The sequence below is a fragment of the Neocloeon triangulifer genome, unplaced genomic scaffold (assembly GCF_031216515.1).
Source record: "Neocloeon triangulifer isolate White Clay Creek 2 clone unplaced genomic scaffold, ASM3121651v1 ptg000002l, whole genome shotgun sequence".
Taxonomy (NCBI): domain Eukaryota; kingdom Metazoa; phylum Arthropoda; class Insecta; order Ephemeroptera; family Baetidae; genus Neocloeon; species Neocloeon triangulifer.
In genome coordinates, this window is record NW_026775545.1 from 9435580 (window position 1) to 9461513 (window position 25934).

Below are 25934 nucleotides of genomic sequence, written 5' to 3' on the forward strand. Positions count from 1 at the left end.
ATAGGAAAATATCTACCAACAAAATTACTTATGTTTTCCATTTTTTTAAAATTAATTTCTCGAACATTTATAAATATAGCTATCACGAATCGCAATAATTGCCTCCAGACTGTTTGCACACATTTTTCTCACTTTTTTTAAGAGCCAGACATCACATTTTTTTAACTCTTATCTAACGCGTCAAAAATTTTGAGGCAAAAAGAACATAAGTTTCTCGCTCGCCTTTTGGCGTTTCCTCATCTGATTAATGAATTTCCTGGCGCAATGATTATGAGCTGAAATTGCGTTTTTGTCCGAGTGGGTGCGATTCCCATGTCTCTCTCTATTTTTGTGCGAGTTCCGCCACACTTGTGTGTCACCGCTAATCAGAATCGCCGTCAGTCGTGGGTCCAATAGTGAGTTAGCAGACGCCGCGCCACATTATATTGCTTATGACACCACGTCTAGAACTCTAACTGTATTAAACCACCAGCAACGTGTTGGGGCTGACACTTGAACGAAATTATAATTTTATTTTACCAATTAATAAAACAAATGATATTTTCTCATTTTATAATTAAAAAATTTTAAGTGTATGATAAGAAACATTAAATTATAGGATATGTCATAAATAATTTTTTTATAACACTAAAAATGTATTGTTTTTAAAGAATTTTTTTTCTTCTTAACTTTTTGATGTGAACCGAAACCAAATTGTTTGTTCGGAAGAGGCTCTCTTTTACAATTACACTCGCGCAGGGGAACAAAATTGCATGATGCGCCGGGCGCGCGTATACGCTGTGATGGGTCCTGCCTGGCCGGGTGTAATTAATTATCCTCGCTGACATAATGATGATGGTGAGAGAGACAAGAGAGCAGCATTCTTATATGAATAACAAACGCGATCATTTCGTGTTTTACTCTCTGGGTGCTGATAACCCGCGCGAGGATGTCCCGCTGTCTTGTTTGCTCATCGCTCAGCAATCATTATTTCTAATGTCGCAATTAAACTTTCCACGTCGATGATTAAACAAAATTAATGGATTAAAATTTATAATTTTGTATGTACCTTTGAGAAAAAAACTGATGATTTTATTTTATTTCAATTTCGAGGAAAACCTTGAGAATTCCGAAGTGCAAATAACACAATAGCCTCTTTCGCCCCCGGCGAGGGATGAAAAGAGGCTGGGGTGTAAAATGCAGTGCGTTTCTAATGTATTATCCACCGTCTGGCTCATGTGTGTGTGCGCGTTTTTGTGTAAACGATACTGGTGGCATCTAACTCGGCGATCGCGCACTTTGGCGTTTTATTTATGTCTTCCAAGCATGCCGCACATAATAATACACAACATTTTTATGGCCCTGTTTAATATATGACATCCATAATGAGGCTCATAAAGTAACTCGCACTCTGAATGAACCTTCCTCAATGGCGCGTGCCTCACATAAATTCACAGACACCGCTTGCACTCTATGGTCGCGCTGATGCAGTTACGAGGCTAATTTCCGACAGATTAATGAACTGTTTACCACCGATTAATCGAAATTTGATAATAACACATATTAAAACATGTGGTGCATCATCTAACATAATTTCTTTGCTGTTTAAATTTATATAAAAATTGCGTTTTGCATAAAAATTATTTTTAACAATTTTTTAGCTATGAAGATGTAATAAACATTAGTGGTTTTTTTTTCATTTAATGCTAATATATAATGATTGCATATTAATTCACACAAAAATAACACTTATTTTTAGTTTAAAAATTTTATATAATTAATATTGAAATTTATAATTACACTTTATATCATTAATTGCTACTTAAAAATTCACATTTATATGTTTTGTAAAAGCTAACTATTTTGTATTGGTAAATAATAACAATATTTAGTTTCAAATATTATTCAGTTGCAGCATCTTTACTGATTAATATTTTTTAGGCAATTACTGCCCAAATAGATTATATGTACATAATTTAGAAAATAATACAGATACAGATATATTACGTGGCATTGTGATATTTTGAATGCTCATGAAAATACATGGTAATATTTATTAAGCTAAATGAATTTGTATTTTAGTAACAAAATTAATGTATGTTGTATCAATCATTACTTACTAAGTTACTATAATATAAATTTTTAATTTAATTCCAGTTCAATTCAATCAATTAAATTTATCTTGTAATAATTCCTCAATTAAAATGACGAAAATTTATTCAAATTAACTCGAGTATGACTATTTTTTACGATATTTCCTCAATTTATTTATTCTAATTTTCTAGTTGCAAAATAAAACAAGCAATAATTCGGTAAACAAGGAGATGAGTACGAGGAGTCTTCCGTGGGATTAACCCTTGAACGACGACGGCGGCGGCGCCTCCCCTGCGTGCCCCTCCCGGTCCCCTCCACCCTGCGGCTGCGACCGCCCGACGGCCGGGCCGGCCCCCAGCCCTCACTCTCTCAGTCAAAAACCCACTGCTCAATCACTCGGTGCATGCTCTCCGTGGTGTGTGCAGCAGCAGCGCGGGGTCCACGTGGATCCGCAGCACCATGAGTTCCTACCAGTTCGTCAACTCGCTGGCCAACTGCTATGGAGGCGGCCAGCAGCAGAGAGCGGCGGCGGCCACGTCAAGCGCCGCCGGCCCGCAGGATCAGACGGCCCTGGCTGCCGTGGCCGCCGTTCACGCGGCCGCCAATCAGGACTACTACGGCGGCGGCTACCCGGGGGCGGCCAACTGCTACTCGCCCCAGGTGTCGCCGCATTACGGCCCCTACGCCCCCGCAGCCGCCTCCACCCCCCAGACGCACCCTTCGCTGACGCAGGGTGGCACCGCGGCCGAATACAACCCACAGTTGGCCGCCGCGGCGGCCCATCAGCGGCTGACGGCCGCCACCAGTCTCCAGAGCAACACATCCCCGGGGGCTCCGACGCCCCCGTCGGCCACCCCTGTCAGCTCGTGCAAGTACGCCGACTCGACGGCCTCCTCGCCGCAGGACCTGAGCACCAGTTCTGGCACCACCCCCAACCCTCAGACCAGCAGGAGTCCGACGGATCCTTCGACGGCAGCCTCGGCCGCCCCCGGCCAGCAAAGCTCGGCTTCCTCCACCGCCTCCAACAACAACTCAGGCTCTGGAGGCAAAAGCAGTGGCAACCCGCCGCACATCTACCCCTGGATGAAGAGGGTGCACCTTGGCCAAAGTGAGTTCCGTATGTTATCAAACAGCTTATTCTCAATTTTTAGTTTTAATTAGTTTGTTGTAGATTTGTAGTTGGTAGTGAGTATTTTATGGTCGATGAAATTTTGCTTATTTGGTTGTTTAGATTTTGTAAGGTTTTTTGTAAAACGGTGTAATATTAAATTGCCAGGGAAAGTTGAATGAACGATGGTGGAAAATTTCAGTAAAAAAGGAGGCTCAGATTTTTTCTAGAGGTACAATACAGATATTGCGTTATTAGTAATATCTTAAGCATTTTAATATATAGAAAACTAACAAATAATTTATTTTTAATAGTTTGGTTCTATTATATTTAAAAATAATATAATTTTCTTATAGAAAAATTATTTTGTATTTATTTCATTAAACGCTTTTATTTTTTCTGATATGAATATTTCTAGTAAATTTAATTATATAATGTCTTGCCGAGAAGGTAGTTAGTCATATATATTTAACAATTTAATAATACTGGGTTTGAAATTATTAAATATATTCTGCTTTGCCAATTTAAATTCAGTCATGATTAATAATTTATAAGTAATTCTTTGTCAGATGAGAGAAGAAGTTGAACGTTGATTAATTATGAATAAAAGCATGGACAGTTTTATTTCGCATATATAAAGAAATTATCTCAATATGTAATATAATGCCATATAAAAAAGTTAAATTTGAAAGTGAGAAAATGAAATATAAAAATAGTCAAGTCCTTAATTTCATAACAAAAACAAATTTTAAGTGTATTATAATATTCTTCTGCAATTATATCCAATAAGAAATTTTCGATTGATATATTATGCCAAACATTTTTACATAGAAGAAAAAATTATCCAAATTGAGCTTAATATCTATATATATATATATCTTAACAATACGTTAAGAAGAAGAAATTCAAATAAATTTTATAGCATTTATTCATAAAGCAAATTCTTGATTTAATCAGTTAAAATGCAATCAATATTTTAATTAAAAAATATATTTACTAATAATATTTTACACGGCATATATACGTTCATTGAGAACAAAAAATTAAGAACAGCGGTCCAGAATTTTATGTTTACGTAAGTATAAATTTTGCTAAATTATTAAAAATATACAGACTATTAAAATTAAATTTATTTTGTCGCGCACCACATTGAAAATTGCTTTGTAAAATTTTTTAAGTTACATTGAAGTTGTACTCAAATGAGTTCCAAATAAAATAATATATATATTAAAATTAAATATTCAAATAAAAAAATACCAGTCGCGCAATTAAAATTGTGTATCACGTGTCAAGTGCGTATAGTCGCAAATTAATCGGGAGGCCGGTTTAGTGAGCCATAAAACACGAGGGCCATTAAAGAGCACTTAGACGCCGCGCGCGCACTAGTTTGTATCAATTACAGCAATTATCGCGCCAATAAAATAAAAACAGGTGTGCGCCGGCGAGTGAGTGCCGAAAATAAAACACACAGCAGCGGCGAGATGCTTTGCACTCAATAAAGAGGGCCACGGATTTTGTCTGTTCTGTTGGGGGGATGAAAAGAAAAGTGGTTGCGAGATTCGCCCCGCGACCATAAATCAAACTCGGCAGCCTTTTTTACTGCGGGGCCAGACAGAGCTGCTTTGGCGCTCAATGCATTCACCGTCGCCCAGTCGCTCAAGCCTCACCAGGCCCCGCGATCAACTGCCGTCGTTCAGGAATTTTTGCTAATTTGCATCACACCAAAGTTCGGAGCCAAAGCATTATAAATTTGGTAACAATTCAAATTGAAAATTTAAGATGGCAATACCAAGAAAATTATATAAAATTTATCAAAATGGTTCAAATTATTTTTGTGGGTAGCTGGCTGAAAAGAGCTGAATTAATTTTTAAATCAATTTAAAATAACAATTATTTTCACTTATACATATATGACTGCTTCTAAATTATAAAAATTTTGCAACTGATATAAATTAAAATCAGAGCTTTGCACTAAAGGGAAAACCAGAGAGGAAAAGGCCTTTAAAACGTCCCAGGTTTCCATCATTTGTCAACGTCAACTTGCAAAAATTTCCAGATTAAATGAGCAAGTCATGCAAATTTTAACATTAAATTCTTCCATACCAATTTTAATGGTTGGAGGTTTTAATGGAGTGGACTTGAAAATTTTAAACCCAATTCTCATTACTCTGCATCATGGGAGAAAATATTAAACAACTAATCAGCGTTATCATTACATAAAAAATTTAATTTCTAATTCATATAATTTTGGATTCAAGAAAAAACTCATCAACAAAAAACAAGTGACCATAAACAAATTTCAAAAGCGTCTATTTTATATCCTGTTGCGAGCTTGAAAAAGGTACATATGAAATCCGCCTGCCGTTCAAAATGGCCCGTTTAATTAAGCGACCAATTAAAAAGACATCAACTCGCGCGGAATTGCTCACCGCGGGCGTAATTAAACCCGCGGTGAGCAAATAGGAAGCACTCAATTTTTCCACTTGGCGGGCCGAGAATAATAATATTTGGTTTGCCGCAGCGGCCGAAACGTGCTGACTGGCAAAAGGGCGCCGAGAGAGAAAAGAAAGGCAAAGATTGTCCCTCGGAAATCCCTTCTGTACTCTTCTGCTCTCAGCTGCTTTCATTTTTAATTTATTATAAGCGCCGGCCTGATGTAGGTAAACTTTAAAAATAAACGAACGGTCGCCCAGCGGGGCTTTAAGAAATTGGGAAGACATGCAAAAGAAAACACCGTGCGGGAAAAATATATAAAAAGACGCGAGGACGCGCGTGAGCCTCTCCGTCTTTTATGTTATTTTTTTTTCGCAGCAACACCCTTCTTTTCTCTTCTTCTTTGTTTTTTCTCGGCGAAAAACAAAAGTGAAATTCCGGGCATTGTTTCGTGTGCGATGAGAATTTATTTCATGTTTATTTGCGGCCGTGCCTCAATTTCCCGAGAGACGTGCCACCGCCGCGTGCGGACTTCAATTTTATGCACGAGCATTCCACAAGACCGGCGGCCGCTTCTTGCTGATTGCCGCGAGATTTATTGGCAGGTGTGATCTACTCAATTTAAAACAAAAGACTCTAAATTAACCCGCCGGCTTGTACACAAACCCAAAAGAATGAAGTTGTAGGGAGGAGCGCGCGTGAAGACTCACGTTCACGGCCAATTGCTCCCAAATCTTTTGATTTATTTCATGACTATTCACACAACACAAATCCAAGAATCATTGTTGTGTGTTACTTTGTTAACTTGCAAAATCTTAAAATTTTATTTTTAATTTCATTAATATCAAAAATAAATTCTATTTCAATCAAGAGAAAAACCTTTTATATCCTGAAAATAAAATATAATTTTACTCACTTTAAAGCCCAACATAATATCTTTTTCAATGAAATTTTGGTTCTAGAATCACCTAATTTGATGAAGAATCAACTTTTGCAACTAATAGAGTGGCTACAACCTTTTATTTTCAAACTGCAAAAAATAAAGAATTTTTTCACAAACCTTCCTGATACCAAAAGCAGTTGAATTAAATAACAAAAGTATAAATTGAGGAAATAATTGCAAATTTCCACTTCCACCTATTTCACTGTTTCGCCTAAAATAGCTTATAATTTATTTTAAAAATTATCACAAATGTTATTGTATGATAAAAATGCAATTATTATGCAGAAACTTTTCGTCGCAAATTTAATGTCACCGCCTTATATGAGCTGTGCGGAAATATCATTAACAGCTCCAATATTTTTGGCTCTGTTTGATTTACAAAAATCTCCAGAACAATGGGAATATTTTTTTCCTTCAAATATTGTCTAAAAGTTTTTTTACACTATAAAAATTTGCAACTATAAAATAGTATGTAGCAGTTGTGCATGTTCATTAATTATCTCACTTTCAATTTTGACAAATAAAGTAATGGAGGTCAAGTAAGTAAATAAATATTGATAAAAACAACATTTTTTTCCATTTATCCTCTATTTTATTGCAAATTAATTTTATATTTTCTCCGATGAGCATTTAATTTTTTGCCAATAACTCACAGTCTTAATTAAGATGCTGGAACAAATTGTATTTCATCGATACAAGTTTCAAGTGCCCACGCGGAGTATCGTTATTCACACAACTGGCGGTTACATAATTACGATGATTATCTCTCTTCCCATTTCATTAATGCCCTCTCATTCTCTCCTCAGCCTTTAATATTAGTACCACTCGGTCAGAAGCAAAAAAAAAGAGATAATCGGCTTAGCAAACTCAGACTCTTGTGGAGTTTTGTATGCTTTTTCGAATTCCGCGTGCTGCACAGCCTTAAATCATTATCATTATCATAAAGAATCATTTAATTATAATATGACAGCGGCGGTCTCCTGCGACTCGCGCGGCTTCCTGCACAAGCAATAAATACTTCTCGATGTGTACCATCTCATAAATTATATCATAGTGATGGCAACGCCATTCGCGGCTCGTTCTTCGCTCGCAGGTAATTCAGGAGTTCCAGCCAGTGACTTAAACGAATGGGCCACAATCAGGTGCCCTCCGGACGCGCCAACACACAAATGCCCCCCTGCAAGTCAAAAGCGCAATCATTTTTGCATTGAGCTTGTATAAACGAGTGCATTTCACGCGGGCGAGATACGCTCGTAAATTTTAATATTCAGCGACAAAGCCGCTTATTATTGAAAGTGATTCACGCTCGTATGAATGTTCGCACCTTGCTTAACCTGACCAGACCGCAGCTGCAATACAAGTGGTAAAATTAGGCAATTAGACAATATTTTCAAAGAAAAATTCCGGTTTTGCAAAATTAATTTTTTTGCCAATTTTGTCGGTGAAATTTGACCATTGCTAAAACAATTATTTTTCTGTAACAGTTATTTAGTAATTTTTTTTCACAATATTCAAGTTTTCTCTAAAAAGATCCTTTTACTTCAAAGCAATAAATTTTATTTAGACATCAATATTCGGAACACATGTTAATCTGTTTCAAATTCCACGTGCAGACCTCGTACATGTGGGGTCAAAAACTCTTCAAAATCATTGCCCCATAAATCCTCCACTGCATGCAATAATTTTTTTTCAATTTCCCGTTGGTAAGGCGAGCAGTCGTAAATAAATTAAATGCCGCGGGGAGGGGGTCGTCGGTCGCTCTTGATACGCACTTTTCTATAATATCTTTTTCTCGCCGCGCGCTCTCTTGCTGCGCGTCTTATATAAAAATCTACGCGCGCATATATATCTGTGGGGTGTGTGTATATATTTTTTGTGCGTTTATTTTCAAAATAGACTCTCACTGCTAGAGATGATGAGGCTCATCTTGTAACCTTTGATGCCATAAATAACCACGCGCGCGGCAAGATGGAGTGCGTCTTGAATCGTGAGTGAGCCACCCCTGCCTGAATTACACATGGCCATTGTTTTTACACTCGCTCGCAGACAATGACGACTCAATCAGCAGTGCCCAAAAAACGCACTCTCCGCTGCTTTTTATGCTTGTCTCTCGTATTCGAAAATGGCAAGATGCGAATCAGCACACAATGGAAATCGGGAGCAGGTTTGTTTCTCTGCTTTTGTGAGAGACTCCGAAATGAAGCTCAAACTTTAGGTTCAAGTGTTTCAAGTATTTATTTTTCCATGAGAACTTGGATTTTATTAATCTAAATATTGCACAGATTATGAATTTATTTAAAAAGGTTTTTATCATAATTTTGTTTTGATAATGCAAACCTTTTCAAATTTTAGTTCATGCCATAAAATAACAGAAAAAATTACTTTATTTTGTTACATAACAATAAAAATATTTAAATAGGTTTAACGTATAAAAATGCTTTTTTTATAATTTATTTAATCAACAATATTATTTTTTTACTCCCAAAATACAAAACAAACATGACACAACTCTACACAAAAAATTTAAAATAAAAAAATACACACTTGATTTTTTTTAATTTTGGTCATAAATTTAAATTATCGTAGAATCACATTAGAATCGTAGGTTGTGTACATAATTTTTTTTAACTGCGTATTCAAATTATATAAATTGCAATAAAAAACTTCAGTTGGTTTTTTTTCTGTTTTTATAACAGATTTTTTACATAACTAATATAAATATTTTGAAAATCTTATAAACATTTAACCAATGATTCCTCAAATTTTAAACTAAACTTTTTTAGCAAATTAATCTTCTGAATAATCTCAGTGCGTCATCAAAATCTAGTACTTCTTAAATTTAAATCATAAATACACGTCTAATTCTATTTGTATTAGTGAATAAAATCATTGAGAAAAGCGAATAGGAATTGTTCAGCACATACCCCAGGCCGTGTTCGCTGACGGGCGGCGGTAAATGTGAATGGAAGCGTGCAATGCTCTGCTGACGCGTTTCATTTAAAATGTGTGTGAATTGTGTGGCCCGTTCAGGCGTATTTGATTAATGTAAAATCAGCGCGACGGCTGCCACCCCATCGCATTTTAAATGAAAAGCAGCACACATACGCCATCAAGTTCTCAACGCACCCTTTGCACCACCGGCGCTTGCACAAAAACACACAAATGCCAATCCGCAGGAGCAAAAAAACGAATAATTTTTTGTTCAGGTCGATAAATTTTTAGCGGCTTGTTAGAAAAATTACTTACAAATCAGCACCGGAAATAATTCTTCTTGTGTGGCCAATTTGATAAAGATATAAACGATGACCACCACTGATTTCACGCTCTTGGAAAATTAATTTTCAGTGGATAAACTGCTGCTCCTCTTTTCCAAAAGCTTGTGGCTTTGCATACAACATCGCAGAGACGCGGCCTGTCAAGTTTGCGTTTTGATTAGAATATAATCGTTTTTGTGCCGTCGACTCTCTACCCGCTCGCACAAATGCCCGGCAAGCAGGGAAGAACAAAGGGAAATTAGCATGACCACAATGGGAATCGAATTCCTGCCATCCATTATGACAAGTCAGAGGAATGCAGCAGCAATAAAAATTATGTCAGCCACTTGCTGACGTCTCCTCGCAAAAAACCTCACATTCCCAAACTCTACCAGCAGGCATCACATGCACAGGCGTCTCATAAGCTACTTCCTCCAAAAAACTCTTTAAAAATGTTTTACTATGTACATCACGTTACTGCACTGCCTTTTTCTTCTATAACATTTTATTAAATTTATTGTTTTGTAAAAATAATTTTTTTTATAGTTGTCTTAACTTTTAATAATTATTTTAATTATAATTATAAAAATTACTTATTATAAATATTTTATACTATTGCATCAGTATTTTATTGAAGACGGCAACTTTTTATTAAACATATAGTTTAATTAGTACTATGACTAATCGCCTTGATGTGGAATTTCGTTCAGAGGCAGCAAGATATTTAAGACAAAGCCGGTATAAAAAAAGTTAGAAAATTCCTGTTGTGATATTAAACAATTTTAATTGAGGGCGAAAATTTCCCAAATTTAAAATAGTACCTATTTTAAAGTGATCCTGAATATTACAAGCCTATAATCACTATAGATGAATAAAAAATTATGAAATTGGGAAAGCAAAGAAATTTTGAACTGTTGAATATTTTTAAATAAATATATTATATTAATATTAAATTTATGGAAAAAATATTATATCATTATTTTAGCATTGAATAAATTTGAAAAAAAAAACTATAACAGAAAAGATCTATACATAACTTCTAGTTTAGAAACAGTTATGTAAAAATTAAATATATTATGAACTTTAAACTTTAAAGAACTAAATGGAAACATTTTTGCCTCTATATTATTGGTCATTGCAGAAAAATATTTTTTTGTAAATTTATTGTTTCTCATTGATACTAAGAGGATTCTCACCCCGCTCCCGCTTAGGTATAATTAAGAATAAGCACACACTTAACATAACACCTAATAAATTACCTGGTGTAGTGCATTTAGGATGCCTGTAACTTCAAAGCGAACCAGACCAACACAGTGACAATGGTGCTAATCACCGAGCATAATATGGTGGCAGCCAGTCTGCTTAGGATTGGCTCAATCAGGCCGAAAACGCAAAGTCATGCGAGGGGCCAAAATGGAAAACGACTTCAAAAGCGTCACATTGTGAACGAGATTTAACGCTCATCGTCACTTCAGAGAGGCCGGTGGTCTTGTGTGCATAGTCTGCTTTATTTCATGCATTGTTGTGTACTGGAAAATATGATTTTTATGCAGGAAAAAAAACAAGTTGATTAAGAGGCTCACATTTTCTTCAAAAGCCCACAAAAAAGATGAACATAAAAAATGAAAAATTTAGTTAAAATGGAAATACATTACATTTTTGTCCATTTCTTAAAAATGGGGCCACTAGTGTACATCTTGGAGTGATGCGCAGCCATATTGCTCATTGTTGTATACCTGAAATATTTGCCAAGTCATTTGTCAGGTCAAACCTAAGAAAAGATTATGACTGATCAAAACAGACTTTTGACACCGGCAGAGATGCGGCCTCCAGATAAAAGTGCAATAAAAACGAGAGACTCATCCCGGCACCATCAATTTGTCACCAAACACAAAACACAATTTTCACTCGTTCTGAGGATCTGAAAACGTTTATTTTTTTATTATATTTCTCCGCATCACCTGGCAAGTGCGAGCGCGCTAATTTATTGGGTCCGCTTTCAATTCTGGTCACAAAGTGCCTGTTTCTCACACAATAAATTTCCAGACGCAGAATGTGTCATTTCGAGCGCGACTCGTGAATATATACGAGCCAATTATCCGCATGGTTTTGATGCGATTTGGGTGCCACCCATGAGAAATTACTCCTCAACATCACCTGACGCAACATGACTTGAATCGGCAATACGCGCCGTGCAGTCCCTCCTCGCTCTTTTGCTGCGAAATTTTTCCGGCAAACGACTTATTTTCATGTAAATCGCAAAAACGTCTGGAATAATAAGGGACATGAATTCCTGCATTGTAAAATAGCTTTGGATAACAAATTTTGAATTAATTTGAAATGTGGTCATAAGCTTTGAAATATAAATGTAATTTTTTGAAAGCTTTCAATTGAAGTTTCAACTGTTGTAATTTGAAATGAAAATTTTTTGAACTTAAATCAAAATTATATTTTTTAAACACCAAAAATCCTTTGAATAATTTTATACGACTGAGAAACTTGGATAGGGGTAGAAAAAATTAAGTAAAAAACAAATCGTAAAGGAAGAATTAAAAAAGAAAGAAATAAAAATAGTAAACAGAGAAATATCACCCAATTCAGCTTAGCGCAACTGATTGGACGGCAATAATGGCAACAAAGTGACCACTCCAAAATGCCAATGCACAAAAAGTAAACAAGTTTTGTCCTCTCGTTGTGAAAATGATCCTTGATTGGAATGCTTTGTTGAATTCAATTAATATATGGTATATTGGTGCCGCGTGCGTGGAATGAAAATATGCCGGAATTAATACAGCCGCGGCGGCGAGCGTGTGTTTGACCGTGATACTCTTTTGTGTGTGCATCTCACAGTTAGGTTGGTGTAGGTTCCTGCAGATCATTAATCAAAGATGTGAATATATTTATCCGTGAACCCGCCGCTCTCTCACAACATGAGCGTCAGTTACATTAAATGTGAGAGAGTGCTTCAGATGCCTATCCTGCCCGTTTAATAAATATGAAGCCTCAAGTTTTATTTTCATTCTGAGCGTGGCAAATATTTGATCTTTGCCAATGTGTGCTCGGCGGTTCATTCATCACTCGACTTGAAGCCGAAATCGTCTCACTTTTTGCACTTTGGCGTTGAATTTTTGTGATACGGCAGCATGGGTCCTAAATAAATAGCTGAAACTTTACGTCTGCAAGCGCAAAAAAAATAGAATTTAGAATGATTAATGATGATCAACATTTAAATATCAACCACCTTCGGTCTAACAGCCACACAAAAGTTTTACAAATTTTTCAATTTCTGGTATTTTTTTATTGTTATTTGAAAAAAAAAATTAAAATTCTGAGAAAAAAAATAATCCAACCAACCAAATTGTTCCCAAACGTAAAACAAGCATGACTGCAGTGGCTCAGTGCAAAAAGGGAGTGCACAACTCCTCCTCCTCCGCAAACGGCTCCTCCGGCCGAGATAATCCTTAATAAATTGATGCTTTGAGAGGATAACGAGTGTTGTTTGTAAGGAGGGTAAGGTTATATTTGACAGCTTTGGTGTTGCCCGAGAGAGCTGCCTGCGCTGTCTGACAGTCTCTTTCTTGAATGACTGTAGAATGCCAGCGAGTGCATGAATGCTGATCCTAACTAACGCTCAATATTCACCGCGCACACAAGCTGCCATGTATATGTATATATTTTTACCGCCGCGTCAGAGTTCCACGTCCATGAGTGAAGGATGTGAATGCGATGGCGTGGCTAATTGAAAGCACTCGCGCGCCAGGAATGCCCCGCACTGCTCCCATTGCTAGAAATTAGGGCCCGCGATACACACTCTAATTGCTCGCCCCTTTTCCTCTTGGCAAAATCATACTCAACAGTTTGAACTTGGTACATACTCAATAAAGTAATTATAAGAGGATAATTTAAAAGGGAATATTAATAAAAAAAAAACAGACGCGTTTCTGGTTATGCAACTGGCGCTACAGAAGTGACGTAGGCGTTGCATTGCCCCTGATGCAGTTTAAAATGAATTTACTTATTTATTAGTTTTCAAATTCAATTATTTATTATAAAAATAATTTAATTTTCTGCCTATATCAGCTTAATTTTTTCGGTTGCTTTTATTTTACATAATAACATATGATTTCATTCAATTTTCCATATTTGTGTTCTCAATTTTTCTTAACAGGTAAATAGTAGGTTATTGGTAAATATATTGGTCAGCTAGTAAATTTCCAGGCAACAGATGTAACTTATTGGGAAGGTAAAATCATAAATCTCATATATGTTTAGAGTTCCGCTTTTATACTAATTTCTTTGAATATATTTTAAATTGAAAAAATTTTAATTTCAAAACAATCCAATCAAATTCGTTGTAATGAACAGCAATCATATAAATTTAAATTAAATTCCTTGTAATGTTTTATTATAACTAAGTTTGAATCACTCACTGCCATTCAAACCAAAACCAGATATTAATTTTTTTCCTGTAAACCGGCAGTACTCTTCCCACAATAATATGACATTGAAGTGATGAGTGGCAATCTGACGCGTAAATTCATCATAATCATTTGCCAAGCTATTTAGCTTTTCGATAAATTTTATGGCAATCCTCCTCGCTTTTATCTTCTCTTAAGCAGCGAGAACTTTAGTCGAAAGGTGCTGCGGTCTGTCAATCACATGCCAGTCGATAATTCCACGCACATTTTTTACCTTCTCGCGGCGCGCGCTCTCGAAAACTCCGAGGCGCGCGAGAGTAGAGAAAAGAAGTTACGTGTGCATATGTGCCCTTTAGGCTGATTAATTGAATTTGGACGTCCTGGCTTGTCGTTAGTTTGATTCAATTGTTGGAACCGTGGGCTGCTTTCAGAAATGTCTGCGCGTTGTCTCTTGAGTGGCTGCGAGCTGATAATAAGATACAGCGAGAAGAGATCATAGCTGTAGAGGAAGCTGTCAACAATTTGAAAGACATGCGCGACACAATCTCGCTCTCTCCTAAAACTTTTCGAGTAATATCTGCCCGAGATGAGACGGCTGTGAAATGCCAAGCTGCGATTGTTTTATGGCGTCACACACTCGCCTTCCTTTAAATATTCACCACACACTATAAATGTACTCGTCTCGTCATCGCGGCCAATTTTTAAATTTTAGATCGCATATCTTTCCCTCACAAGCAGTTGTATGAGAGTTTTACACATTAATGTGCTGCGTGTGGCCTTTGGCTGAATTTATTCATTCGCAGACTGCGCATCGCAGGCACACAGGTTTCTGCGATGAATTCCGAAGTGGCCTGACGGAGAGCTATGAATGTTAAAACATCATTGCTTTCAAATGAATTAAAATTTTAAAGAGTTTTCATATTTTAAAACTATGTAAACTATAATTACCAGCACAAATGCCACCAATCCATTAATTCAACTGATGCTTTAGTGAATATTTACAAATTTTAGTATAAATGTGAGACCTCGTTGAAGAAAACTTGTAAATAATAATATTTCCATTAAATATTTTACCAATAAAATAATTTCAAGATAAAATTTTTTAGTATACTATAGAAAATTTAAATTTAGCTATTTCTTTCTTCAAATTAAAAATATATTTTAAAAGTAATTATAAAAGTTTGGTGTGTTTTAATTTCTGTCCTCAAAAGGGGCTTTCAACAGTTAAGAGACTTTGGCCAGTCCCTACTCAGCACACACTCTTTCGCTCTTTGATGAAGAGTTTTAACGAGATAGCTGAAACTCTAGAGCTTTCAGCTCAAGTCCCGCCGGTGGCGAAAAATGAGGGCCGCGGCCAAAGTGTAAAATTAAAACATTGCAACGCTAATTCAGCTTAGTCGGTCGGCTGGGTGTGTTTTGAAGGACGGTGACATTTGCATGTTTCTCGCCCTGCGCTGCTGTTTTTTCGCCCGCTCGTTTTATATTAAATAAAATGTGCACACTCGAGGCGCGAAAAACTGCACGCGGAGCTGCTGCTGCGCCGGGCAAAATTTATTAAAAAGATATTCCAAGAGTGTTTCGTCGCGTTGTAAGAGAAGTCGGCGACTTCTAGATGCGTGTCACAAAGTCAGCGGCAGCCTCTCTAGCTTTCCTGTCTGTCACCCTGCCATATCAAAGGCACAGCTACTCGGCTCGCTGCTTTAAAAATAAAAATTCAAAATACCATTAGAGCGCTGTTCTTATATATGTGTGTCATCACGAAAAACGCGCGGGCTTTTGTATTATACAAGCTATGCCCTTTTCTATCATACTGTACACGCGGATCGCATGTATTTTTTATACCACAGTCCGGTGACACATGCACGAGGCACCAAGAGATTGTTTTGTTTTTCTAGCCGCGGCTTGGAATAGCATTAGCATTTATTGACCCATTGAAAATCAATTCGAATTTTAATGTGTTGCCCCAAGCTGTGCAGGTTGAATAATTTTATCTTCAAAGAGAAACAGATAGGAAGTCAATTCGTGTGAATGCATAAACATAACTTACAGCGTTCCAGCAATCCCTATGCATTGCAATAGGCGATCAATTATTTTGCAGCACACAAAAAATTGTTTTCAATAAATCGATTGCAACCTCTGTCAATATTTAAAGTGGAGGCCTTCGAGGAATTTCTTTATTAATAGAATAGATCATGGCAAAGGCCAATCAAGTTTTTTACTTTTTCCAAGCAAACGTTAGTCTAAAAAAAATTAAATATCTTTGATATTGAATAGTTTTCAATGTATGTGTAATAAAAGCTGTATTTATATAAAAAAGAAATTTGAATATTACAGGATCTTATGTATATTTTTGAAAGTCATCAGAATTTTTTATTTTACAAAGCAATTGACATTCACCACATTATTCAAAAGGAGATAATAAATTGCACCGAGTATAATATTTTGAAACAACTTTATCAGCGGCCATAAAAAAGCACTTAAATTAGAATCATGTATATTAAATAGTACATAATGGGGCTCGAGCGGCCATGCGGCAGCAGCCACCGGGTCGAATAATAATGCATGGGTGAGCAGTTTAAAAAAGCGATAGGGCGCGATTGTGTCCGAAATTACCGGCAGCATTATAAAAAATGGGCGGCCAGCATGCGCATAGCTTATAATCCGAATCCGCTTGCGTGGAGATGGGCGGTCCATTTATTATATATCAGAGCGGCGCGATAAGACCGACTGACTGGTCTGAGTGACGGGGTGTCAACCGACAAAACAGCCCAACAGTCGGCCTAATGACTTTCCGATGCTGGCGTCACCAAATGTATGCAACGCCGCCTTACTTTTCTATACACGTACACGCTGCTGGTTAATATGTAATTTTTTTATACCGGGCCGCACATATGCTTTTGTATACTGCGTGCCCTCGACTGCCAGGTTCATTTTCGACTCTGCAGATCACGCATGAAAAAAAAGCCGCATGGCCCTGGCGGTGGCTTTGTTTTTTGGTAATTAACACGCGAAAATGTCAACTCGCGTGCATGTGGGAACGAAATTAGGCTGCAATTAAAACACAATATTTTGCTCGTTAAAAGCGGCTCAGAATTTTTATTCCCTCATTTCATTTACATTTCTGTGATCAAGATTAAGGTCGAAATAGCTCTTCGTAAAAATGCAATTCCACCAATTATTCTTTCTAATTGTACTTTTGCCGCCGCGACGAGTAGGAGGGGCTTTGAACTCTTGATTATGGCGGAAAAACCAAAACTTTTTTATATTTCCACTCCAAGCCCGCCATTCAAAATTTTGTTCATAGAAATTTTACTTCTTTTTAAAATAATGTTTTTATTATCTTATTGGGAATGAGTTCTAATAAAAAAAGATTATTCGTCGTTAATTCTGATATTTATCTATAAAAAAATAACATTCAGTGCATCTTACATGATAGAGATGTTACCTATCAAAAATTTTATTCAGGCCGCCCACCAGAAAATTTACATCAAGTCTCAAGCAAAACAAGGAAAGGCAAAGGTCAGCGCACCAGAGGGAACAAAGAAAATATTATTGTATGCAAATGAAGCGTTGGCGGGCAAAGCCGAACAAATTAGCGGGTAATTAATTAGTCTAGTGGACAAAGTGAGGTTGAAACAAGTGAATTTATGAAGTGCGCCACCGGCCACAGCAAAGCAAAGACTCGGAGCCGGCTTAAAATCGAGCTAGGCGACTCGCTACAGTCGCCGAGTCTCGCGGGACCAACTGATCTCCATTTATTTTAGACGCCCATTAATAATCTTTCTTTCATTTTAAATAAACAATACAAACTCTGCTTACAATACTCATTGGCTGCTATTCAAAAAGTGGTATTCCTGGCTTGTGCTGCATAAAGGTGATGCCGCACGTCAAATGGGTGGGGTGAAATGAAATTGGATATTATTGTATAGTGAGTGACACTCGCCTGAACTGAATGAGGAGCCCCACCTCTGGGATCACAATCCGCGGCATCCATCACACGGTTTCAGATTTTTATTGGCACTCTGAATAAAAAATCAAAATTGAAATTTTTTTCTAATATTATTAACAATAAATAATCATAGTGAATAATTATTTATGCGATTAGAATCTGCTAAATTTATTTTATTTTCTAAGTTTTTCCATTGAAAAGTTTGACTAACTTGCAACTTTAAGCATTTTTGATCTGCTGGAAGGCAGCGGCGAAAACTGAAAGTGATATCAATTACAAAGTGGCAATGTGCATGCTGTCTTCAAAAATGTCGGGCCAGCAAGCTTGACAGCGCCACTCTGAATTGTCCTCCGGGCATGCTCGCACAAAAGTGGCATTTCCTGTGAAATTGGCCGCCCTCGCCAGACTCCACAAGCAGAGAGTGTCAGTCGCGAGCTTTTCACAGTCAGTTGGCAAATACGAAGTTTTCCATGAAATTTGAAACTTCACGAGCACCAGTGACATACAATATTGAATTTCAAAAATAACACGAATGATGTCCAGTTTAAAAGCTTAAAAGGTCACAATGAAAGCAAAAACGTGTAACAAAGTTAAGAGATTTTAGAGATTTATTTCACTCTAAGCTCTCTGGAGGATAAAAAATTTTTTGATTATAATACTTCAGACTTATTAAGCAAATCATAAAAAAATTGCATATTAATATGCTTCATTTAAAACATTGGCCACTCATAAGCTCTATTTGAAAAATAATTCGCACATTATGCAGAGCAAGCAATATTCATTCCTAGTCATTCTTGTGACCCCATGACCTCGTGGGTGGAATTTGCTCTCGAGCTGGCGCTGCCGAGTGTGCTGGTGGCGTCGTTGGTGTAAAAAAGGCCGCAGCAGCTGTTGCCCGATGTCTGCGCCATGCTTGAGGAGGTGCTCTGCAGGCCGTCCGCACGCCCACCTGTCCATCAAGCGAGACACGCTAGCAGCAGCCACTGGACCACATCATAGCAAACCCTCCGAAAGACAAACACCCGCGCATTTCGCCCCAAACTTAGCTCATCTCTGCTTGAGTGTGCGAGAGCCATGAATAATTCCATTTTTGCACAACGATGATCCTTCAGTTTCCTTGCAAAAAATTCTGAATCCAAAACGATTGTTTTTTGCAGAAAAATAAATAAATATGTACATTTGATGCCCACCTAAATAATAATTTTGATTAATGACCAAGATCTTTCTTTGTAAAAATCATCTGTTATGTCTCCCGTTTCACATGCTGGTTTATAATTATTTATTTATTTTTTTTTAATATACTGCCATATAATTTACTTTTTAATTAAAAAAATAACGATTCATGCAGTGTTGTGTTGTCTAAAGAACAAGACGATTGTTGAATGATTGGCGGTTCATTAGGGAACTTTTGCGGTAGTTTTAAGAAAGATGATTAATTTAATTGGAGTTAGGTAATTAATTAATTTAGTTCAACAAGGACTCCAAAAACTCATACATATTATTTGTTTCCAATTTTACGCAAATTGCATTTGGTTTTTTTTTTCATTTCACCGAGATAAAAATGTGCAGGTGTTCTCTATTAAACCATCAATCAAATTATTCACAATCAGTGACGTCATTAAAACATTGGCCATGGTTAGGCCTTTTTTATACCAGCGCCTTATATAATGTAAGTTGTTAAAAAATCGGCAAAATGTTTCTTCTGGGCGCCAAGATATATTTGATTACATGAATTTGGAATTGATGATAAATTTATGCCGTAATATCATCTGATGTATAATTTTGTTTAGGACTTAAAATGATTATTTTTATAATATTTTTACACCCGCAGCAAATTTGCAGGGAAATAAATGTATTAGACCATTATTTATATAGAAAATTTCTTATTTTCTAAAATAAATAACAATTATACCTTGTTTTTATATAGTTTAAATTATTCATGCGCCGTTTTTAATTCTATTTTTATTTTTGCGAGAGAATAAATTTAATGAATTTATAATTTCAATTCTTTTTGCTGCTGATGACTCAAATCAAATCAATATTTTTTAAAGAACACAAAGTTTGATTATCAACTGTTATGATTGTGTTGCCTTTTTTCATGCTTTCCTACCTGCACGAGATAACGAAAAAACTATAGAATATTAGGGAATAAATATTATAAATTTTTACATAAAAAATTATTTTAACCAGTTTATTTCATTTCTGCATGAGCATGTTCAAAGCATTATAATTAACACGTACATTTTGTGTTCATACACAATTATTTTATATTTGCTTTTAAAATTTAATTCAATGTATTTATTGTTCTCCAAACAAGTCAGAACAATCAATTGTAAAACAAAATAAAATAGTTGGGAAATTTGATGGAAAATAGTAATTTGGTATTAATTTTAACTCCGGCTATGATCGATGTGAGGAAATTATTAAAGAATATCTCTTTTACATACATATTTTGTCTATCCAATATATAGGTTGCAGATAAATGCTGTTAGACGGAAACTTGCAAACAAACCCAATAAAATAAAATAGAAAGCAAACGAAGGGCTCAGTCAGTGTGTGGGCTGTGCAATGGCACAAGTGGCAAACGCGCGTGTGTCACAGAGGGTGTAACTAATCGCCATGGTATTAATTACTGCACCAACAGTCAATATCAAAAGCAACAACACACATCGGCGTGGCCGTCTAGCTGCGCGACTAAATTTTTCACTGTCACACTCGGAAAGGGTTAAAAATGCACTCTCAAGGCTGTTTTTTCTTCTCGCAATGCTTTCCGTGTGCGAGTGCTGGGCAACTTTTTTTATTGTTTCCAAGACTTTCACTCACAAACTCTGCGCTTTTGAAATCAAAAGGCGCGCAGCCTTTTCCCAAAGCTTGAATGCAGTATACCGTCCACACTGTGATAACAATGAGCATTCTGAAATGTGCGTATCAGGAAAAATAAAGAAATGTCAATCCTTTGAATGCAGTTGTTTGTTGGGGTTTGTATCTTTTGAACAGCGCCCTAGGGACGTGCAAAAGAATAAAATAAAAGGGATTGTCCTATTTTGCGCGCTCTTTCTGGGTGTCAATGCAACTCTAGCTTTGTTTGCCCACTTTGACAAATTGTTTTTTCTAAATTTAGAAGAATTGTAGACAAGGACATCGTATTTTCAAGAAGTTGGGTTCAATGGCCTTTTCCAGAAACGATTTTAAAATTATATTATAAACAAAAATGCTGAAACAATTGTTTTAATTTTTTTCTATAATATAAGATAATATAATACATAAAATTTCACTATTATTCTCAAGAATATTAAAAATAATGATTATGGGGAAAACTTGCAATAAATTGTTCCATCTTATTTGTTACTTCAGTGACAAATTTAGCAAAGATTATAATTTTTGTAACATCTCTCAATTAGGAACTTGCAATTTTGTATTTTAAATTAGAAATAGTCTGCATGCTTTTTTTATTCAGCCTCTTTTGAATTGAATACCTCAAACTAAAATTTGGCTTTAAATGTTTCAGGCACTGTGAATGCTAACGGCGAGACAAAGCGACAACGGACGTCATACACGCGCTACCAGACGCTGGAGCTGGAAAAAGAGTTCCACTTCAACCGCTACCTGACGCGGCGGCGACGCATCGAGATCGCTCACGCACTCTGCTTGACGGAACGCCAGATCAAGATTTGGTTCCAGAACAGGCGGATGAAGTGGAAAAAGGAGCACAAGATGGCCAGTATGAATATCGTTCCGTACCAAATGCCGGCCCATTTCCTGCCCCCTTCCCACCATCACCTGGCGCACTTTGCACACTTCCAGGGCGACACGCGGTGCTGACAGCAGGACTATAGCCAGTACTAGGCCCTGGTGCGTGCGAGGCGCCTGTAAATAGACAGCCTGTACAGTTAGTTGACTAATTCTCATTCAAGAAGTACATTTAATATTATTAAAGCACTCTTTCATTTTTTTATTGGGCTGAATTTCGCCGCCAATGTGTAATAAAGTTTAGATTTGTGTCCACCCTGCAAGCAACGCAACCGGCGAGGTCCCTTAAATTGTTGATCGGTTAAATTACATAATAGACTGAGTGATTTTGAGACAGTGCCGATTGTGAGCTTTTCTGTTTTGGGAGATGTATGTAAAAATTCCTCCATTTACTGTTGTGCCATTCGGATTAACTCCTTGAATATTTTTGGTCAGCTAATGAGGACGTTAGATTAAGAATCGCAAAATTTGTATTTAATCTCTCAAATTAAAATTATACATTGCGCCCTGATGACAACTTTTATATAGAAAAAAGACAGACTAGTTTTATCTCATGCGCTCTTGATACATAAAATAATTTGAAAACCTATCACTTTAGAAAAATGTGTGCAAAGTGAGCAAAGCAAATTCGGATTCACACAGGGAAAAGAATAGCTAAATAACATTAATGCTAATTAACCACCAAACCATGTTACTGAGAGCATTGTCGTCAAGTAGAATGCAGATAAATGCATAATATACTTGTAGTGCTGCTGCCAGTGGAAAAAAGAATTTGCGCATGACTTGTTTGTAACTTGTAGTTGTTTCTGTCGAAACGAAAAATCGCATGAGAATAAATTATCCTTCACTTTCATAGTACGCCGTTAATAATTTGTTTTGAAAATGCCTGTGAGTATTTCAATTAATGGCTGCTATTGAGGAATGATAGAACGTCTATAATAACTCTCAAAATTGATTAAACCTTTCAACGTTGTGACTCAATCAACTCTGAGCTGCTGCAGTTTAGCATTTTTACCTAAAAAATACTTAAATTACAATAATGAGTAATTAAGAAGCATGATGAATTATTTTTAAGCAAGTGTAAATATGTGCATGCCTGACGCATGTTGCATTAAATATACAAAAAAACAGGCATCTCAAAGTAGATTTACTGAGGGACATTTAAATAAATTATTTACAAATTTCAAATCAATTAATAATTTTAAAAAAAAATCATAATTTTTAAATTATTTCTATGCCTTTGAATTTTATTTCCAATTTAATTTCTCAGTTCTAAAAACTTGAAGACTTAACCTTATTTAATATAATGCAATTCGTCTTCAGATAATGCTAATTACTTTTGAATATCCCTCAACTTGATAACAATTATTGAAATTTAGAATACAGAACAATGCTTTGTGATCTCAACGAGTTGACTCTTTTAATTTTTATTATTGAACGCAAATTAACGTGTATACGAGTAGTTGTATACTATATTAACTATGAACACTCTGCTTGATTTTGTGTGCGTGTGTTTGCTACCCTTGCAAAAATCAATGGTGGAGGTGTGAGCAGAGCTTTGGTGTGTGTTGCAGACATGCATCTCGCCTCGCTGCAGGACGAGGCCATGTGCTACCAAATGGGCCCCTCAATGCACCGGGGCCTGTACGCTTGCGGCGGCCCCTACGGCTAGCACGGGGCTTCCGGGGCCCCGATGACGTACTCGGGGTACCTGCACCATCAGACCAGGGACTTTAACAGCTGGGCCTGAGCAGCCTGGCACCTCTCTCAATTCCACTACTTTCTCGGGACTCGCAAAAAATATACTTGTGCGGTTGTGATGATGACTTTTAGTATGTAATTAATTGTTGTTATGATTGATTATTATTTTTCAAGTGATATTTCGTACACGCAAGCATATATTATTCGAGTTTATTTGTGTAAATACTGTGTATGATTTTTTTTTTTATCATTATTTGTATAAAAGTAATTTATAAGTAGAGGATTTATCTTCGCAGCAATTTCAAATGCGGAACTAAACAGGGATTTGTCTCAAGCATTGACTCTCTATAATTGTTTTGTAATTTTTGTTACATTCTTAAGTGCGGTGTTGTGTGCATGTGGCAACTTTTGAATTGTTAATAATATATTCACTACAATATTATTATCGTGATATGTAGTTGGTAATAATGATTAATGACAGAAAAAGACGCGCATTGCAAGTCCCTTTGATCATTGTATACACACTTTCTTATGGAAAAATACTTATTTCTTCTAGTAAAGGTTCAGATTAATATAAGAGTATTGAGAAATGGAATATTTATTCAAAATTCTTACAGAATAACGCAAGAAGTTGCGTATAATTTATATTCACAGATTTAAAATGGTAAATAAAATTCATTAAACTTAATTAAAAAAATATAATCTCGAGTAGCCCTTTGAACTATTTAAATTTTTTACCATAGTTCTGAGAAAGTTATTGAAGAAGTATAAAAGGGACAAAATTTCTGACTATTCCAACTGCAGCCTGTATTGAGAAATTCACAAAATCAATTTGAGGTTATTCATCTAATTCAAAAAGTGACAAAGCGAGTGCCATGGTTTTCACTGCAAGTAATTAAGTATAAAAAAATTCAAACTGAGACGTTGATGTGCGTGTTTTACGTTGTTGTCTAGTGGAATGCGTTGCGTATAAAACGTAAAAACAAAAACTCACTGCATTATTATGTAAAACAGTATGCGAATCCGCGAATCGTATATTTAAAATTAAAGAGGAAAAAATGAGAAAATGTATTAAATTATGGTGAAGCAGCAGCGATCTTCTCAAATAATATTTACATTGTGTAAGGTCTCTATAAATGTAATTCTGTGTTGATAATAAGATAAAATGGAAAATATATGAAAAGATAATAAATGAAATTTGTTTCCTTTTTTAATTTAACACAAAATTTTTCTGGTATATTATCAAAAATTGAAATTCTTTTAATAATGAAAATAGTGAGATTGGAAAAAGCTTATGGAGGTTTGGAACTCTTCTGTTCGATTTGGGGGCAGACTTGCGTCGGAGAGGAATATGGGAAGAAAAAGGGAGATCAGCGCCGCCGGTAAAATGCTCTCTGCCTCTGTGTTCACCGCCGCCGCTGTCGTTTTTCTCTCTGCGGCTCTCTTTTTCAACGCACGCAGACATTGATACTCACAAAAGAGAGGCCAAGATTAATGATGTCTTGCATGTTCAAAACAATGCACTTGCTGCATTTGGGGAGAGAAAATTCGCTAATAGCGGTCTGGAGAGATCACTTTTTTCAAAACAACGTCACACACACTATTTCTTATTGATTTTGCTTTTTTAAATTTATATCTTAATTGGATACAATTACAAAAACACTGATGAAATAATAAATAAGTTAATTAGAGCTGAAAACGTTGACGGATAATTTTCATTATTGAGCTCAAGTGGCCCCACCGCATAAATATTTTGTATGCTGAGGACATTTTAGATGGTGCTGCTGCTAATTGAGGATTCAAGGCACGCCTGGCGAACCAGTAAGTATATGTAACACAGAGGCAGCAGCAGCAGCACACACCATGCATGACTCCTTATGGTATTGTGAAATGTGTCTATTTAGCATGCAGAAAAACTCAAACGGACGAAAGGGCACTTGTGTAGTAATGTGTTTCGAGCACATTGCTCGGACAAAAGGTTTTATTTATTGCTCCCGCCAGTATAGGGCTCATTGTATGGACATGCATGCATGCAGCGGCGGGTAAAAAGTTCGAAATCTGGAACAGGAGCATTAAAAAGTGGTCACACTCTCTCATTGGTGGTGCTCGATCGCTCGGCCACTGGAATTAATTTATTGTTCCTGCAACTGGTTTTAATCTAATTGACTTTGATGACTTCATTCTAAATTTGCTTTTTTATTTGCCGTGAGTTATACTAATAAGGACAAGTATTATACCTTTCAGTTGAACTTTTACTGGTATAAAATTAAATTAAAAAATCAACGCAATTAAGAGAGAAATAAAT

At 36.3% G+C, this 25934-nt stretch overlaps 1 protein-coding gene across 4 annotated transcripts; it reads left to right on the forward strand.

Moving 5' to 3' along the window:
* The first annotated feature begins 2463 nt into the window (after positions 1 to 2463).
* LOC132204807 (homeotic protein Sex combs reduced-like) lies at positions 2464 to 24209 on the forward strand. Of its 4 annotated transcripts, none has more exons than XM_059633595.1 (3): positions 2464 to 3190; positions 21687 to 21899; positions 23503 to 24209. In XM_059633595.1, the coding sequence occupies exons 1-3, from the start codon at positions 2533 to 2535 to the stop codon at positions 23598 to 23600; spliced, it is 969 nt and encodes a 322-aa protein (XP_059489578.1). In that variant the 5' UTR covers positions 2464 to 2532; the 3' UTR covers positions 23601 to 24209. The 4 variants fall into 4 exon arrangements, with proteins under 4 accessions (XP_059489578.1, XP_059489596.1, XP_059489569.1 ...); XM_059633613.1 differs by having other exon boundaries at positions 2464 to 3181; XM_059633586.1 differs by having other exon boundaries at positions 21687 to 24209.
* Positions 24210 to 25934: the final 1725 nt, after the last annotated feature.